At 42.1% G+C, this 18,745-nt stretch overlaps 1 protein-coding gene across 9 annotated transcripts in view; it reads left to right on the top strand.

Annotated features, from left to right (window-relative positions):
• Positions 1–18,745, top strand: part of DMD (dystrophin) — a 1,967,742-nt gene that overhangs the window by 900,492 nt on the left and 1,048,505 nt on the right. For all 9 annotated transcript variants that reach the window (XM_075200299.1, XM_075200300.1, XM_075200296.1 and 6 more), the window contains 2 exons: positions 7,846–8,001; positions 16,633–16,803. In XM_075200299.1, the coding sequence (XP_075056400.1) occupies positions 7,846–8,001; positions 16,633–16,803 (327 nt within the window). The remainder of the gene's footprint in view (positions 1–7,845; positions 8,002–16,632; positions 16,804–18,745) is intronic.

Below are 18,745 nucleotides of genomic sequence, written 5' to 3'. Positions count from 1 at the left end.
TGATGCCCTTAAGGTTTAGGACTGAACAATTGGAACTACCATGTCACGGCAATAGGGTTTCTGGGATCCATCTCAGGACCCTTGGGGCTAGCTGTGGCAGGGATGTAGTGGAAACTGGGAGTGTCTTGTTCATAGGGGTACCTCTATTCCTGTATACCAGACCTTAGGAGGAGGAATGCTGGACTGGACTCCGTACTGGAATGAACGGCTGGAATCTGGACCTGATGGACTGGAACCTGGATGTGGGAACAGGGATGACATGACCCCACGACCAGAAACTCAGTACTGCCAAGAACTCAAAAACGCAGAGGAATATAGTACCACAACTGAGAATGGGAAGAACTCAGGCAGAGACTATACAGGGGGTGGCAATCTCCTGAACAGAATAAGCCTGGAGTTGTCCCAGGACAACTCAGAACTCAGAACCTGAGGTAGACCTAGAACTGGAAGTCGGTACCCCAAGACACAGAGATGGCTCCAGAAAGTGGATGACTCAGAACAACAACCTTCTACCAAAGATAGCCAGTAGGAGAGTCAGGAATAGATTGATGAGAGGAGGAATCACACAGAAGGTAACAGCCTGGAAATTGTACATGAGCAGATAGAATGAAGGTGAATCCACACGCGTAATAAATAGCTAAAGTCTTTATTTCAGCAGCAGAGTGAAGCTGAATTCACACAAATTGTTAATGGTTTAAAGTCCATATAACAGCAACAGTATGAAGCTGAAATCACACAAAGGGTTAATGGTTTGAAGTCCGTATAACAGCAACAAGATGAATCTAAACTCACTCAGAGAGTAAATAGATGAAGTCCATGTATTTGGCTGAATTCATTCAGAGGGTAAATGGTTGAAATCTGTATACAGCAGGTGGAATGAAGCAGCAAACAGGATGAAGCTAAATTCACACGAAGGGTTGATGGTTGACATCTGTATACAGCAGACAGGATGAAGCAGCAAATAAACAGCAACTATGGTAGTCTGGAACCAGGAACTAGGAAAGTGTTGCACTGGCAATTTGCTGAATGTTGGAGGAGGCTCTTATAGACTGCAGAGAAGCTAATTGGTGGATGAGATCAGGTTTTCAGACTCAGCAGGATGTTTAGCAAATGGCTCACCCAAGATAGCAGCCTCCAGTACTGCAGACAGAAGTCACGCTTGTCCCAGGATAGAATACTGCCTTTGACCAAAAGAGAGATGTATGGTGATATATTACCGCTGAGTGGTGTAAACAAGGCTAAGACCCCGATTTGTGACATACCACAGACTTTGCCCCTCCATCTAGCAATATCTCTCTACACATGGTCTCTATGTTGCTTGCTGATTATGACATCTCCAACTGGAGGGGGAGCATTCCCCTTATACCTCTGTTTGTCCCCGGGGATCTCTGCTTCTTTGAGCAGCTGCAGGAAAAATATAACATTCCGTCCAAACATTTTTATAAGTACCTGTGGTTGCGACACTGGATAAGGGGGCCTCCACTGCCGTGATTGCCCCCTATTTCCACCTCTGCCTCTTCTCCACGCTAAATTGACTAGTGGCAGTAACAAATGTGGCATCACCTCCTTGTACCAGCACTTATTTTACTTCTCTGATATACCCAAACACATCTCCCAATGTAAATGGTAGGTGGATTTTAATGTCTCTCTCTCTCTCTCTCTCTCCGATCCAATGGGGAATCATCTATGGCAACATGTCTAAATCTCCAAGTGTACTAATTATATCGAAATGCTGTTTACATTTTTGTATAGGACCTATCTCACCACGGCACACCTACAAAAGATCTGGTCTGCCCATTCCAAGTCCTTTTGGCGCAACTGTGGGGCTGCAGGCATTGGTTGGCTGGGCTGGGGGAAAGGGGGCATGGGCTTTTCCCATAGTGGGCTACCTTGGGCTGGGTCACCTGCTAAAATTGGCTGCTGAGTCGAGGGGATATTATGCATGTGTTTTGGACGTGCCCTGTCATCCAGCCGCTGTGCCAGGAGGTCTTAGAGCTTGCTTGCAAGGTCACACCCATATCTCTGGCTCCAACTCCACTTATTGTTCTCTTCCACCTATACCCTGACCAATTGCCCAAACACTATCAATATGTCTGGGGTCACATTTTGGTAGCAACTAGAGCCGCAATAGCGCAACTATGTAAACACTAATCTCCACCCACCATATATAAAATTATTGCAAAAATCCACTTTAGCTTCCATATGGAGACATTGGAGCCATACTCCATGGCTCCATCCTCCCCTTTTGTTAAATACATGCCCTGGCATGAGTTCACAACTGATGGTGAAGGCTCCAAGCTCATATGCCCCCAAGAGCTGTCCCACTCCACTACCCCTGGCACGTCTCTAACCCCTATCATGCCCAGTTGAGTTCTCACAAACCAGCCGCCACAGATCCTCTAGCTTGATTGCAAGGCTCTGTCAATAAAACACTGTTTATTGTAATTTGATATGTTTTGTCTGCTCTGCACTATGTACCCCTCTCTTTTCCCCTTTCTTGTATCTGTACCCCCTCCCTATACCCTTAAGCCTTGGATAAAAACTATTGATGATAAAGCAAGTGTGCTGATTCTCAGTGGATAATGTGCAGTTCAGAGGAAGAATTAGATAGAGAAAGTTTTTAAGTAATTTTAAATGGGGCATCAGATGCTCCACATAAATGTATCAGGAATTAAACCATAAAAAGGACTAATCAGAACAGAGATCCACCACCAGCTAATGTGCAACAACTATCGAACATATGGGGGTCCTAATCTCTGTTCCACACTGTGTCTATGTTGTTGAGTACATGTGCCAACATACTGATTTTCTGATGGTAACCCTGCAAGCAATTCACTATTAGTATGTGAAATTTTCAAAATCAGGATGTTATATACAGAAATTTTGCATTGAGAACCTGCTGTTCAAGCTTTTAAATCTTCCAAATATTTTAGTGTGTGGCCTACCTTGCATGATTTTAATGGTACATAGAAAAAATCCAATATCCTGCAAGCCATGTGTACCATTAACAATAACTTATTGATTATTTGCATTTAATTCTGGTCTATAATTTTCTGGCTTATCAACTCCCTAATGCCAGCTGTATTCTATTCACTACAAAAGGGAAAAGACTGAACTATTTTAGTAGTCTAAAAACAATGATGGCTCCTGTCATAGTCATTTTCATTTGCGGAATACTGACCTATAGTCATGAAAGGGCAGAGGCGGATTAAGATTTCATAGGAACCCTATGCAAGATCTTTGTTCAGGCCCCATTCTTCCTCCGTTAATCATAAAAACATGCAAACAGCTTAGTGTAAATCAAAAAGAACATCAAAATGGGTTAGGGCAGTGGTTCCCAAACTTTTGCAGTTCGCGGCACCCTTAGAGTCTCCAAATTTTTTCAAGGCACCCCTCCAAAATAATTACTGAGCAGTCCTGTTTTAGAAGTAGTTGGGTCAAAAAATTGTAATAAGTATTTAGGTCACGACAGATATACTTATTTAGTTGTATGCAAAAATGCCCCTCTGCATCCAGACACTCTGCCCCCTCTGCATCCAGACACTCTGCCCCCTCTGCATCCAGGCACACTGCCCCCTCTGCAACCAGGCACACTGCCCCCTCTGCAACCAGGCACACTGCCCCCTCTGCATCAGGCACACTGCCCCCTCTGCATCCAGGCACACTGCCCTCTCTCACGTTGCCCCCTCTGCCCTCTGTCCCCTCCTCTGCCCTCTCTCACGCTGTCACCCTCCTCTGCCCTCTCTCACGCTGTCACCCTCCTCTGCCCTCTCTCACGCTGTCACCCTCCTCTGCCCTCTCTCACGCTGTCACTCTCCTCTGCCCTCTCTCACGCTGTCACCCTCCTCTGCCCTCTCTCACGCTGTCACCCTCCTCTGCCATCTGTCCCCCTCCTCTGCCATCTGCCCTCCTCCTCTGCTCTCTGTCCCCCTCCTCTGCCATCTGTCCCCCTCCTCTGCCATCTGCCCTCCTCCTCTGCCATTTGTCCCCCTCCTCTGCCATCTGTTCCCCTCCTCTGCCATCTGTCCCCCTCCTCTGCCATCTGTCCCCCTCCTCTGCCATCTGCCCTCCTCCTCTGCCATATGTCCTCCTCCTCTGCCATCTGTGCCCCTCCTCTGCCATCTGCCCACCTCCTCTGCTCTCTGTCCCCCTCCTCCACCATCTGTCCTCCTCCTCTGTCATCCGTCCCCCTCCTCTGCCATCCGCCCTCCTCCTCTGCTCTCTGTCCTCCTCCTCTGCCCTCTGTCCCCCTCCTCTGCCATCTGCCCTCCTCTTCTGCTCTCTGTCCCCCTCCTCTGCCATCTGTCCTCCTCCTCTGCTCGCTGTCCCCCTCCTCTGCCATCTGCCCTCCTCCTCTGCTCTCTGTCCCCCTCCTCTGCCATCTGTCCCCCTTCTCTGCCATCTGCCCTCCTCCTCTGCTCTCTTTCCCCCTCCTCTGCCATCTGTCCTCCTCCTCTGCCATCTGTCCCCCTCCTCTGCCATCTGCCCTCCTCCTCTGCTCTCTGTCCCCCTCCTCTGCCATCTGTCCTCATCCTCTGCCATCCGACCCCCTCCTCTGCCATCCGCCCTCCTCCTCTGCTCTCTGTCCTCCTCATCTGCCATCTGTCCCCCTCCTCTGCCATCTGCCCTCCTCCTCTGCTCTCTGTCCCCCTCCTCTGCCATTTCTCCTCCTCCTCTGCCATCTGTCCCCCTCCTCTGCCATCTGCCCTCCTCCTCTGCTCTCTGTCCCCCTCCTCTGCTCTCTGTCCCCCTCCTCTGCTATCTGTCCCCCTCCTCTGCCATCTGTCCCCCTCCTCTGCCATCTGCCCTCCTCCTCTGCTCTCTGCCCTCCTCCTCTGCTATCTGTCCCCCTCCTCTGCTATCTGTCCCCCTCCTCTGCTATCTGTCCCCCTCCTCTGCCATCTGTCCCCCTCCTCTGCCATCTGCCCTCCTCCTCTGTTCTCTGTCCCCCTCTTCTGCCATCTGTCTACCTCCTCTGCCATCTGTCTCCCTCCTCTGCCATCTGCCCTCCTCCTCTGCCATCTGTCCCCCTCCTCTGCCATCTGTCCCCCTCCTCTGCCATCTGTTCCCCTCCTCTGCCATCTGCCCTCCTCCTCTGCCATCTGCCCCCTCCTCTGCCATCTGTCCTCCTCCTCTGCCATCTGTCCCCCTCCTCTGCCATCTGCCCTCCTCCTCTGCTCTCTGTCCCCCTCCTCTGCCATCTGTCCCCCTCTTCTGCCATCTGCCCTCCTCCTCTGCCATCTGCCCTCCTCCTCTGCCATCTGCCCTCCTCCTCTGCTCTCTGTCCCCCTCCTTTGCCATCTGTCCCCCTCCTCTGCCATATGTCCCCCTCCTCTGCCATCTGCCCTCCTCCTCTGCTCTCTTTCCCCCTCCTCTGCCATCTGTCCTCCTCTGCCATCTGTGCCCCTCCTCTGCCATCTGCCCTCCTCCTCTGCTCTCTGTCCCCCTCCTCTGCCATCTGTCCTCCTCCTCTGCCATCCGTCCCCCTCCTCTGCCATCCGCCCTCCTTCTCTGCTCTCTGTCCTCCTCCTCTGCCATCTGTCCCCCTCCTCTGCCATCTGCCCTCCTTCTCTGCTCTCTGTCCCCCTCCTCTGCCATTTGTCCTCCTCCTCTGCCATCTGTCCCCCTCCTCTGCCATCTGCCCTCCTCCTCTGCTCTCTGTCCCCCTCCTCTGCTCTCTGTCCCCCTCTGCTCTCTGTCCCCCTCCTCTGCTCTCTGTCCCCCTCCTCTGCCATCTGTCCCCCTCCTCTGCCATCTGCCCTCCTCCTCTGCTCTCTGCCCTCCTCCTCTGCTATCTGTCCCCCTCCTCTGCCATCTGTCCCCCTCCTCTGCCATCTGCCCTCCTCCTCTGTTCTCTGTCCCCCTCTTCTGCCATCTGTCCCCCTCCTCTGCCATTTGTCCCCCTCCTCTGCCATCTGCCCTCCTCCTCTGCCATCTGTCCCCCTCCTCTGCCATCTGTCCCCCTCCTCTGCCATCTGTTCCCCTCCTCTGCCATCTGCCCTCCTCCTCTGCTCTCTGTCCCCCTCCTCTGCCATCTGCCCTCCTCCTCTGCCAACTGTCACCCTCCTCTGCCATCTGCGCTCCTCCTCTGCTCTCTGTCCCCCTCCTCTGCCATCTGTCCCCCTCCTCTGCCATTTGTCCCCCTCCTCTGCCATCTGCCCTCCTCCTCTGCCCCGCGCCAGGCGCTTGCCCTAGAAAAAAGAAAGCAAACAGAAACTTACCAATCCACGTGGCGCTAGGACCCTGCAGCCTCCTCTCTCGCGCAGCTGTCACTGACGTCGATATTCAGTGACAGCTGCTGTGGGAGTGAGGAGGCTGCAGGGTCCTAGCGCCGCGCGGATTGGTAAGTCTCTGTTTGCTTTCTTTTTTCTAGGGCTGGCCGGCGGCACCCCAGTGACAGCGCTGCGGCACCCCTGGGAGCCGCGGCGCACACTTTGGGAACCGCTGGGTTAGGGTATTCTTGTCCCTGGGCATGAGCCTAGGTTGCATAATGGATGATCTGTAAAAGGGTACTTAATTTGCCTCACTGAAATCTTGTAGATTCCGTCATTTAATTATGATATGTATGCGATTGTTTTTTCTTTTCTTTTTGTTGTTTGGTATGTTTATATCTTGAAAAATTCCAATAAAAATACTGGATTTTTTTTAAAAAAAGGGTACTTAATTGAAAACATTTCTTTTTGTTTAAATATCACATTAACAAGACAACTTTTATTACATTTTTGTAGGCACTTATGTAGTTGTATGAAGTGATGGCAGGTCTAAATCAACATAAAAACATGTTTATTACGCTAATCTATTATATAATGGTTCAGATAGTGGCATATAATGCACCCTTCTGTCAGCTGTACAAATACACTGCTGCCTTTAATCCTTTAATGTCAGTATTAAGTATGTTATTTTAGCATGAGTTTTTTTTATTCTAACTAGTGTTTTTCTCAATTATTGTGCTTAATGAAGCAGCAAAGAACAAATGTGTATTTAATTCTTATGTTTGTGAGGTCATTAAAGGGTCCAGTAAGCATAGCCAGGGGTATATTATTCAGAGCACTTAGGAGAAAGATGAGTTTTAAATGCTGTTTCACTTTATCACTCACACTCTATAGACCAAGTGTTAGACATGTAAATTTGCAGAGGGAGAACAATTGCATTTTAATTAAAAAATGTTATTAATTGTTGATGTTTACCACTCGTAATTTAATCTTTTTTAGGCTCTAACACAAGCTGATTACAAATATATTGCTGCTTCCATGTTTTACACTTAGCATTCTACATTGTGTTAAATTTGGTGCTTTTTATGCACTCTTACTGACAATTGTCATAAAATCTGCAATATTTGCATAAACTATAACTTCTGTTACACCTAATAAATTGATGTATAATAGTTGCATAAAACTATGTTAATGTATTCACATGCAGCATATTTAGGTTTGTTCTATGATATTAAATTACCAGTGTCCATAATTTGCACAGAAGTTATGCATAAAATATGCGCCAAGAATAAGTACTATTGAAAAAGCCTGGATTGTGTTAAAGGCCTATGACATTTTCAAGCTGAATATCTGACCTGATATTATATATTTTACAAGCCTTCATAAAATATATATTCTATTGTCTGAGTTGAGGTAGAAAAAGGATGTAAAGTTATTGGAATGACGTGAATCAGCAAGTTCATTACCTGAGCACTTTCTATAAAAAAATATCTGTCCAATAAATATTTCTGGCAGTGTTGTAATAAGGATTGTAATGTTTTTCCTTATACTCATAAGCAAAGAATGTTTTAGAAGAAATGGTACTGTAACAATTTGGAAATTTCTTAAATAATCTCTGGGCGTCTTTCCACAGAAACTCTACAAAATTTTAAGCGAAGTTAAATCTGAAGTAGAAACTGTGATAAAGACTGGACGTCAAATAGTGCAGAAACAGCAAACCGAGAACCCTAAAGATCTGGATGAAAGGCTCACTGCTTTAAAATTGCAATACAACGAGTTGGGAGCAAAGGTACTATATATTTGTGTTGTAGTGAATATATAACTAAACTAGGGATGTGCACCGGCCACTTTTGGTGTCTCGTGTTTTGGATTCGGATTTGCTTGAGGTTTTGGGTTCGGATTTGTTTTGCAAAACACCTGACGAAAGGTTTTGGTTCGGATTTAAGGTTTTGGATTCGGATTTATTTTGAAAAAAGCATAAAAAGTGCTAAAAACCAGTTTTGTGGGTTTTTTTTTTCACTCCTACGCTAATATTAACCTCAATAACATTCAATAACAATCATTTCCACTAATTTCCAGTCTATTCTGAACACCTCACAATATTGTTTTTAGGCCAAAAGGTTGCACCGAGGTAGCTTGAGCACATAATGCCAAAAAAAGAGGTACAAGATGGAATTGTTCTGGATCCTCCCTCCCACCCTTCGCGAGATTCGACGCGAGACTTGGACGACAGAGCCTCGTTTTCATTTTTTTGCCCGCCGAAAATATCCGAACAGTGCTCGGATCCCGTTCGGATCTGCACTGTTCGGGTGGGCTCGGATTAGCGGAATCCGAGCCCGCTTATCTCTAAACTAAACACACTTGTATTCAGTAGGTTTTTCCTTTTCTTTTAATTGTAGCTCTCATAGGCAAACCGAGTGGGGGTTCCTAGTGCCTGGAAACCCCCTCCAAGCCTTGGACACTGTATAACGGAGGTGGCTGGACCCTGCTCCCGCTTCACACAGATCTGCTTGAAAAGGCAGAGCTGCGTGCACCTAACAATATTGCACGCAGCATTGCCCATGTATTTTATGGGAATAGGAAGAGTTGGAGGGCAGCCAAGCACTGTCTAAAATAATAGCCATGCCCCCATGCATGCTGGTCACGCCCACTGGCGGCGTGGTGTGAAAACCCCCCTCTGCAAATCCTGCATTTTCCCCTGGCTCTGGATTTATAATTAGTGTGTTATGTGCTTGGCTGAGCCCACCTGCAGAGTAATGGTGTCATCCACCATTTAATCATGGTACAGGCAAATTTGTTCATTTATGATGAGTACACCGATTTTATTTTTAACTACAGAAACTCTACTCATTTCATATTATTCTAGTTTTTGCTCATAACATCACTACTCGTTGTCTGGATAGGAACAGAAACAATGGTTTGTCTTAGGCCACCTAAGATATAAACCTGATCCTGTGTGACGCTAATCACAGGTATGGTAATTTTGTCAGCCAATTTGTTCAATTTAGGCTTAACTGGCCTGGAAGCGTTATGTGTAGGGCTCTATCGAGCAAGAATGACTGAAATACACTTGGATTTCAATGGTTCCTTCTACAGATCCGGTAGGCAGTGACTGCCATCGTCTACTGCAGTACTTCCATCAAACCGGAGACCTGGACATTTGATGATGTTCCCGAAACTTGGGATCTTAATATGTGTGACCAGCTGTACAATGACAGACATTTAGAGTATACATATTACGCATGATTAAAATATACTACATGCTGCTTTAATAAAAACAGATTGATTTTACTTTGTAATAGGGTTATTGAACAATAAGGAAATTAAAATAAGTAAACATTGTTGATTTTAATAGTCAGAAGACTGAAGACTATCGACCCACTGAAATCATTACAAAATTGTAGCACTCAAAGGTATTGTCAAGAACACGCGCAAGTATTTTCAAAAAAAAAATAAGTATGATGAAGATAGAATAGATATTCAAAAACATTTCATATTTAACAAAAAATTAATGAAATGTATTTATACAACATAATTTGAAAAATAACGAAGAGAAGTATTAAAGTATGCCCAAATATTAATGCACTTTGTGTTAAAATAGTTTCTAAATACTTATAGCAATGACTTTGAAACCAGGGTAAACATACTAAAAACTTTAAATATGAATCTATTTAGCAAAATAGCAATGACATCTTGTTATGATTATCTTTTAAGTTTGCTGCCTCATAGATATACAGTGAATGTGTAAGAAATTATTCATATTTATTCTACTCAAGAACAGCTAAAAGTACAATTAATGTATTTTGTAGTATTCTATTTTATTGTCCAACACAGAAAATTATATACTTATTCTTTATATTAATATATCTAAAATATTAATATTTTAGATAATTACTTAGTAAATGATTAAGCTTGCATGCAATTTAATGTGATTACTGTAGAATATTACAGAAATGTATTGAAATTTTTCTCTAAGCTTGAAATATTTCAAGGTCATTTACATATCTTGTTATCTGGTAGGCTGGTATTGTTTGGAGAGTGGGAATGAAACCAACCTTTCAATTCATATGAAAATTATATTGGTTACAATTTACTTGTATGGGAAGTGCCTTGAAAAAGTATTCAGCCCGGAAAACCCTTTTTTCACACCTAAGGTTCTCATGATCTCAATTATTATATTTATTAGAAAAGAGACTTTTTGAGCTGCTGAGTCACATTTTATATTTCACAGGCTCCCCCAAAAATAAAAATAATAGTAAATCATAAATAATATAGATTAAAAGTTGATATAGCATAATTTAACATTTAGTCAATACCACTGGCAGCTCTTACCAGGGCTGCCACTAGAAATTTGAGGGGCCCAGTACAAATGTACACTACCACCATTCTTAAATTATCCTATACCTGTCAATTGACTCCATGTACCCCCCTCCCCCATTTTCAGTTCCTCCCCATACCGCTGTACTACCTGTGCCACCCTGATTGCAGCCCTGTCTCTTACAGCCAATAGTATTTTTGCAGAAGTCATTATTAATGTTGAATACTGCAAGGGAGGGATAGTTGCACATTCCTCAGGTTAGTGGAGAAGTGATGAACAGAACGTTTAAGGTCTTGCCATAAGGTTAGGGCTGGGCCACATAAGGACATCTGTTTTCTTAATTTAAAGCCACTCCAGTTGTGTTCTTCCAGTTTGCTTTGGAACACTGTCCTTCTGAAAGACAAACTCCCTTCCCAGTTTCAGCTTCTTACTCTGTTTTTGTTCAGGATTTCTCTGTAATATGCACCAATTATTTTGCCATTGATCCTGACAAGATTTACAATTCCTGCCGTTGAAAAGCATCTTTATACCATGGTACTATGAGTACAATATTTGATGGTTGGGATGGTGCTACCTGACTGGTGTTCAATTTTTTTGCATTTGTGGCATACAAACCTCTTAGTGCTCAGGACAAAATATTCCACTTTAGTCTTATCAGACCACAAGACTTTCATGTTACATCTCAGTCTTCAATAGTGGATTTTGCAAACCCTTTGAGAACAAGTAAAGTATGTGGGTTATTTTCCATCCAGGGCGTCTTCCTTGTGATCCTCACTTAAAGCTTCTCTTACAAGTGCCTTTTTATATATATATAAAAGCTTATATATAGAACCTGTGGCATTCAGCATCCTGTCTAATAGATTTGATTAAATGTGCAGGTGGCTGTCTATGCTGCTATATGCTGGGACTTATTGCAATTTGACAAGGTGGGAGCAATGGAAGTATTTTCATATTTATTGTTTAAAACTGACATTTTGTTTGTACACAAACTGTGTTCTTTATGGGTTTTCAAACAGGTATCGCACAAGGATCTAATGTCATAGGTTTTGTTTACACTGTATATATGTATGTATGTAAAAATAGAAATCCCCACTAGAGAAGAAGATATTTACATGACAGAATATCCATTTGAAGCATTAAATATATGTCTGTTATAATTGTCAATCGCTGAAGCAGTACAAATAAAAATATTTTTGCTAAGGTCATAAGTCACTCTTGTACACATAGATCCAAAACTAAACATGTTATACTTTATCAAGAATGGATAGAGCCTGGCAGGAGTAATGCAGGATTGTTAAAATTCTGAAATGCACGTCTGATTAAAATATTGCTTCAGGCTTGCCAGCAGGGTGCTTGTCCATTACCACTTCTACCTACACTATCCCCAGTCTATTGCACATAAGATTCGGAAATGTCACAGCATACATTATTTTAATCTGTTTCATTGCCGTTTGCAGGACTCCCTGTGAATTTAGTATTAGTGTTAAGTCATTTTTATCTGAAACCAACAAAGGTCTTTTTCATGCTATGTGCCCTGATACAGGAGTATTGTACTATAATTTGAGAAACCTTCTAGGTTGGAGACCATAGGCTAATTTAAAAATATGGCTAGGGAATCGTTCTTAATTAAGCTGCCAAATTGCTTCAACCTTTTTATTTAATGCCATTTGAAGTAAGACATCTTGTTTAATTTTGGCATATAATAAATAGGAGTAGAACTCACTGAGGTGCTCAGTGCTCTTAGTATTGAGTCAGGACCGAGGAGGATGGATTGCATTGGAACCAGAAACCTATACATATCATTGCCTGAAGCACAGCAATTCTCTAGGTGGGACTGGACGCCCACACAAGCATGAAAAAGAAGGGAAGGGAGTTAACTAATTAATTTCTATATCTACAATTTTCCTGTAGCATAGAGTAGGGTATATTGTGAAAATGTCCAATTTTCATAATTATATCCATGTTTCTTTTTTAGAGGAGACAGATCAGACTCATTGTATTCCAAACTGTTTTGAAGCAGGGTCAATATTTGCATAAGTGAACTAATTTTAAAATATTCAATTCTGTGAGTTTTTATTTAATTTTGTTGTACCTTACTGTCGAACTTCTGGACAATATATATATATATATATTTAGGTTAGTAAGAGAGATGTTTTTACATTACCAATTATTACACTGTGCTGAATACTTTTGCTGATTAGAGAACACTCCTGGGGTTAAACTGTTTGCTCCTGAACATTTGAATATCAGTGTTTAGTAATCTACCAGCAATCAGTCAAATGTGACAGCAGTTAGCCTACTTGGCAAGCAGACACCAAGTTTCTATCTGAATATTTATAGATGTGTTGAATTGCTATTAAATGGGAGAGGTGAATTTAAGATATTATTTTACATATAATGTAATTGAAGACTATTTTTGATGATGTTGTTTCCAATACAGTATTGTCATGTCTGGATTGTCAGTGTCTGAAAACTATACTGCACAAACTTTATTAACTGCAGATTGACAGTGCTCTATATTAGCATAACCCTCTGCACCAGAACTTATTAATAATGATCACCAGTGCCGTCTTTTGAAGTGTTAAGAAAAAGGTTTAAACAAATAAATGAAAAAAGACATGAACACTCCCAAAAGTGATACCAGCACCAGCGTTCATAGAAATGGATGATAGCCACATTTGTTGGGAATGAAGAGGGGCAAAAGTATAAAAACAACACTCACCTAAAATGTTCTGCCCCCCAAATCTACTGTCTGAGAAGACCCATTTTGTCTCATGATAGGCACACCACTGAAAGTAACCTATGTGCACACTGCCTTAAAGGAGATTCTCATCTGCCCACGTGTTTTGATTTCGTGTAACTATGTCCTCTAGCTATATATTGGGGATCCGTCACAGTTCCTGAATACAACCCACCAAAGTTAAAACTTTTCAAGAATGGCACTAAAAATAAATCGAAAAGGGGTGGAACTCTTTCATGTTGCCACTGTTCCACAAGGCTTTCTGGAGCCCTCTGTTAGTTCAGTACAGCATAGTAAACTAGTATTTTGACATTCTACATTTTGGTATATCGATCCGCACTGTTCTGGTATTTAGCATGTGGGACAGACAAAAATAAAAATAAATAAATGGGGTGAAATTTCCCCTTAAGGCGGCTTAAACAAATATGGAAGCAGGTATTGCTTTTATTTTTTGGACTTCTTGACTGTCTTGCATTAATGCCAAGTTACACTATTAAAACTCGAAATTATGGTACTTACTGTGAAAATATAACTTTGTTTCTACAAACTAAGAATATATGATATTGAAACAACATAACATATATCTGCACCTTGTCTCGTCTCTGATAACCACCCTCTCACTCCCACCTACAAGACTTATCCCGTGCTGCTCCCCACTTATGGAATTCCCTACTACGCTCAATCATACTTTCCCACAGCCTTCAAATCTTTAGATACTCTTTGAAAGCCCATCTCTTTTTTAGAGGTGACTTTATCACCGATAACATTACTCACACTAATGCACCCTCACAACTGTCCCAATCTGCATTCTGAACCACATTTGCTCCTCTTGTTTCAGCTGTGCCCACTTCCACTTAGAATGTAAGCTCCCTAATGAGCAGGGTCCTTCATACCCTTTGTTTTCATGTCTGTGTTTATTTTGTCTACCTTGTTTGTCCCTGTTTAATGTTTGTAATGTTTCCTCTACTGTATGGCACGGTGGAGCACCGTGCAATAATATTAATAATATTTATTAATAAAACAACATATCACAGATTTACCTTATGGCAATCATTTCACAGAATAGTTCAAACAAAAAAGTTTTTAATGGCGATCTATTTGTGGCGTTCATTGACTCTAAGTGTAAGGATCAATACATGGATTAAGGACTTTGAGTTCTTACTTTTGTGTTAGCTTCATATATTCTGTATGTGCATATACTGCATAAAAACAAACAGTGCAAAAAAATAGGGACAGCCCTCATTCTTACATTGCTGTTAACTAGTTTTGCAGAATAATTATTACAAATAAACTACAAATGCAAGAATTGTAGGCACGTTATTGGTGTTAAACAATATCTGTGCTGTAGAGGGCAGCCTTTCAATTCTTCTGTGCAGAGACTGCTTGTTCAGTTGCTAAATCTATTTTGGTTTTCTGAAAATTAAAGTGCAATGTTTATCTTAGCAAAATGCAATCGCAGAATACAGTCTAATTGTATAAATAAATAAATGTTGCACGTTTTGAACTTAAAACTTAAACTTTATAATTGCATTCAATATAATTGCAGTCCCTTTGGAGAAATTTAAGAAAACAGCATTTGTCATGGATATACAATGTGCAATGTTAACGTAAAGATTATAATAACCCATTATTTTCAATTACCTCCTCTGCTTTTAACTTTGCTAGATAAAATATACACACAGTTTGCATTTTGTTTTAATTAGTGCAATTTTTAGTCATTTGTCATTTACCCCAAAACTTCCAAAATGCTTAACGCACTAATTGCACAATATACTGTAAGGCTGAATTTCTCAACCTTGTGTAAAATAGTTACCATACTAACACAAGTAATAGCAAAAACATAATTACAGTCTCAATTACAATACTTAACATTTTCACACAATCAAGAACATCAGTTTAATGTACCACCAATAAAATCTATTGCCACTAATTGTGTGATGGTGCAATCTTGAAATAAATTATTAAATGGATTGAAATAAATACTTAAAGAACACCAGACATCCATGGAGAAGGACTTAAAATATATCTGCATGCCATATTAAAATGAAGGATTCCTGCTCATTCCCAGGCTACTTTCTTCTACATTACAGGTCCGATGTCACATGAGCTGCAGGAGGAAGTGAGCATGAATCCTTCTCGGCAGCTGATGTTCGGAATTTGCATATTGCGAGCGGTAGCAGTTGAAGTCTGGGTGTATATGGTGGTATTATGCCATACCGCCACTTCTCCCATTTCTCTGATAAACTATCATATTCCATTCACTTACATACCCTGTACATTTTCCGTACCACTACTTCTAAATTTTTACTTCAACTACTGGTAGGCAGAGATATTTTTGTAAGGGAGCAGTTGGGAATTTTCTTCTTTACAGGCACTACGTAATACAGCCTTTATCTAAAAAATGACATGTCATCTTTAAATGCATCTTCAAATCCATTTTGAGTCTTTTAGTCAGGCCCGGCGCTACCATTAGGCAAGGTTAGGCAGTTGCCTAGGGCGCCGGGCTCTGGAGGGCGCCACAGAATTAAAATTACTTTAAAACTGTGCGGCGACTGCTAACCATACCTTCAACGGCTGCCTCACAGCTTCAGATAAATCCACGGAGAGGGGGAAGGGGCTATTGATCACCACCGCCGTCCTCCCCTCCAACAGCTGATGGGGCGCTTAGTCTGTCTCCTCCCCTCCTATCACTGACTGTTGGGCGTGACATCATCATCACGGCCCGACAGTGTCAGTGAGTGGAGGGGAGGAGACGGAGCAGAGAGGAGCAGCTTTATGAAGGCAAGTAAAGGTAAGGAAAGACGTGGGGGTGGGGGCGCGGATTTTGAAAGTGTGCCTAGGGCGCCAAGGACCCTAGCACCGGCCCTGCTTTTAGTACTAAGAAATGGCATTGATACCTGCAATGAGCCATACTTACATAGAGTTGCTGGATCTGTCTATTGAAGTGTTGGCAAAACTAGTTTTACCTATTCAGGGGCGCACGCAGGGGGGGTTCTGGTTCTCCAGAAACCCCTCCCCTCCACAAATGAACGGCACTGTACAGCAGCCGCGGCGCTGTCACAGACGCGTCCGCGGAAGTTACAATACAGCACTGCTGCGGGCGCTTCTTTGACAGCGCCGCGGCTGCTGTCCAATTTAGAATCGCCGAAATAGAGCTGCTGCGCATGCGCGGCAGCTCGCTCTCCCTCTGTTGGGGGGGAAACCCCTTAAAAATCCTGCGTTTGCCACTGCTATTGTTCATGTTAATCAACTAGTTTCATATGTTTGCCACAATTTATGTTTGTATTGAGTTATATCTAAGTATTGGTTTATACATTTCTGATGATATTTATATTGTTTTTATTATTTTTATTCATAATCAGGTGACCGAGGGAAAGCAGTTGCTGGAAAAATGCCTAAAATTCTCAAGGAAACTAAGGAAAGAGATGGGCAGCTTGACTGAATGGTTAGCCACAATAGACACGGAAGTAACAAAGAGATCCTCTGAGGAGGGAATGCCCACTAACCTGGAGGAAGAGATTGCCTGGAGCAAGGTGAGTGCGCGCCAAATACCCATTGGTAACAAAGTTGTGTGGAATAACAAACAATTTCTAACATCAGCGAATAGTATAAAAACACATCTATCTGATTTACATACTTTAATAAAGTGTACTTTTAATAATTGTTTTGCATAATAGAAGTAACAAACTGTGAAAAACGTGAAGCGCCTAAGATTCTGAGAATCAGACAAAAAGTAAATTTTATTACAAAAAAGTATAGGACAAGAAGTGAATCATTATGCCTAAAAACACAGCAAGACAGCTGATTGCAATTACTAGTTTTTGACTTTTAAATCAATTCTAGTAGGTGACACCCCATTGCTGTTCAATATTTTTTCTCATTTGCACTTGCTTTTATGCCCTGCAGAGAAGTCTGTATAAAACATCAGCCTGCCTAAAACTTTGATTAATACTGGGATCTTATCTACCAATGTTAAAGGACAAATGTCACATTTCAAGGAACAAATTGCATATCCTTCCAGTTTTAATATACTGCAGCCAATGTGCCAATCATTTACCAAACAAAACAAAGTGACATTTACTAATTCTTTAAAATGTCCCTGATTTAATGCTTTTAAAATTACCGTGTTAGCGAATTTTAAACCAGAATACTGCTTTTTTAATGGTAATTTACAGGTAATGTACAATACATTTAACATCATAGGGAAATTATAAAATTTAAGGTTTGTATTTAAATGTAAATTGTTATCCTTCTAGATATGTTGAAATTAAAATATTTAGTATAATAAACCTGTCCTTGCTATGCGGCCATCTCAGGGGCTATGTCCTTGTTATGTCCAGCTGATAGCAACTCTTTTATGCACATATAAGGCCTGAATCAAGTCCAAATGCAACTTACACATAAGTTGCATATTAAAAAGTTAAGAGTATATTCAAAATCAAGCTTATTTCAAAAATGTTTCAATTTAAATCTGGGTGTAAGTGCGCTCTGTCTAAACAGTATTCCCCGTATGTAGATACACAGAACAGACTGCAGTATACGGACATGTGTAAGCAAAATAAAATTTTATATCTGAACGCATTGAAATATCTTAACAGTATAATCATTTCTAGAAATATTTATTTTATTTTATATTTACTTTTCAATATTAATTACACAAATAAAGATGCTTTCCATGTCTACTGTACATACAATGCATTGTTACAGTCTAGCTTAGTTCCATACAGTTGTTCTGCTATAGCCACCAACACACATATGTGTACATTTAATTCAAAGACTATGTTGTGTCAGTCATCAGTCAGCATTTACACTTGCCCTGCAGTGTGTGCAAATGATGTAGGTGATCAAAGCTTACAAGAAACACAGGACTTGAATTGACTGCATCCGTGTCGGAACGTCCTTACTGTACATGGCCTACGTTAGCCTGTCACTTCCTTCCCCCATTCCACCTCTCAAGTAGTTGGTATTTGTAAGTGACATTTGTGTGCAGACATGAATTGAATACTATTGCTTTAATTGGTTGTAATTAGAGATGCTCAGGCGCGGTTTTCCAAAACCCTAACCGTCCCCGAACATCTGAGTACCGACCCGAGGAAACTCAATACTTTCCCGCTTCCTCGAATCTGAATCGAGGCAAAACATCATTGTTGCGTCATCAGATATTGCGGATTTTGGATTCCATAAGTACCTCCCTCCCCCAGCAGATCCAGCGCCATTGCTCACACAGAAACAGGGGTAGCAGTGTTCTTGTCACTCTCAATTCTCCAGTGACATTGCTCAGTGCCATTGCTCAGACAGAAACAGAAGGGGTGGCAATGTTCTTGTCACTCTCCAGTCTCCAGTGACATTGCTCTGTTGCATTGCTCATACAGAAACAGGAGGGGTGGCAGTGTTCTTATCAGTTGACAAAAACTGACTGGAACTGACTGAAAATTAATATTACTGAGGTTAATAATAATAATGCAGGAATTAAAA

The sequence above is a fragment of the Mixophyes fleayi genome, chromosome 2, assembly GCF_038048845.1.
Source record: "Mixophyes fleayi isolate aMixFle1 chromosome 2, aMixFle1.hap1, whole genome shotgun sequence".
Lineage (NCBI taxonomy): Eukaryota > Metazoa > Chordata > Amphibia > Anura > Limnodynastidae > Mixophyes > Mixophyes fleayi.
Note: the sequence above shows the minus strand (reverse complement) of the source record. Positions and strands in the feature narration are given on the sequence as shown.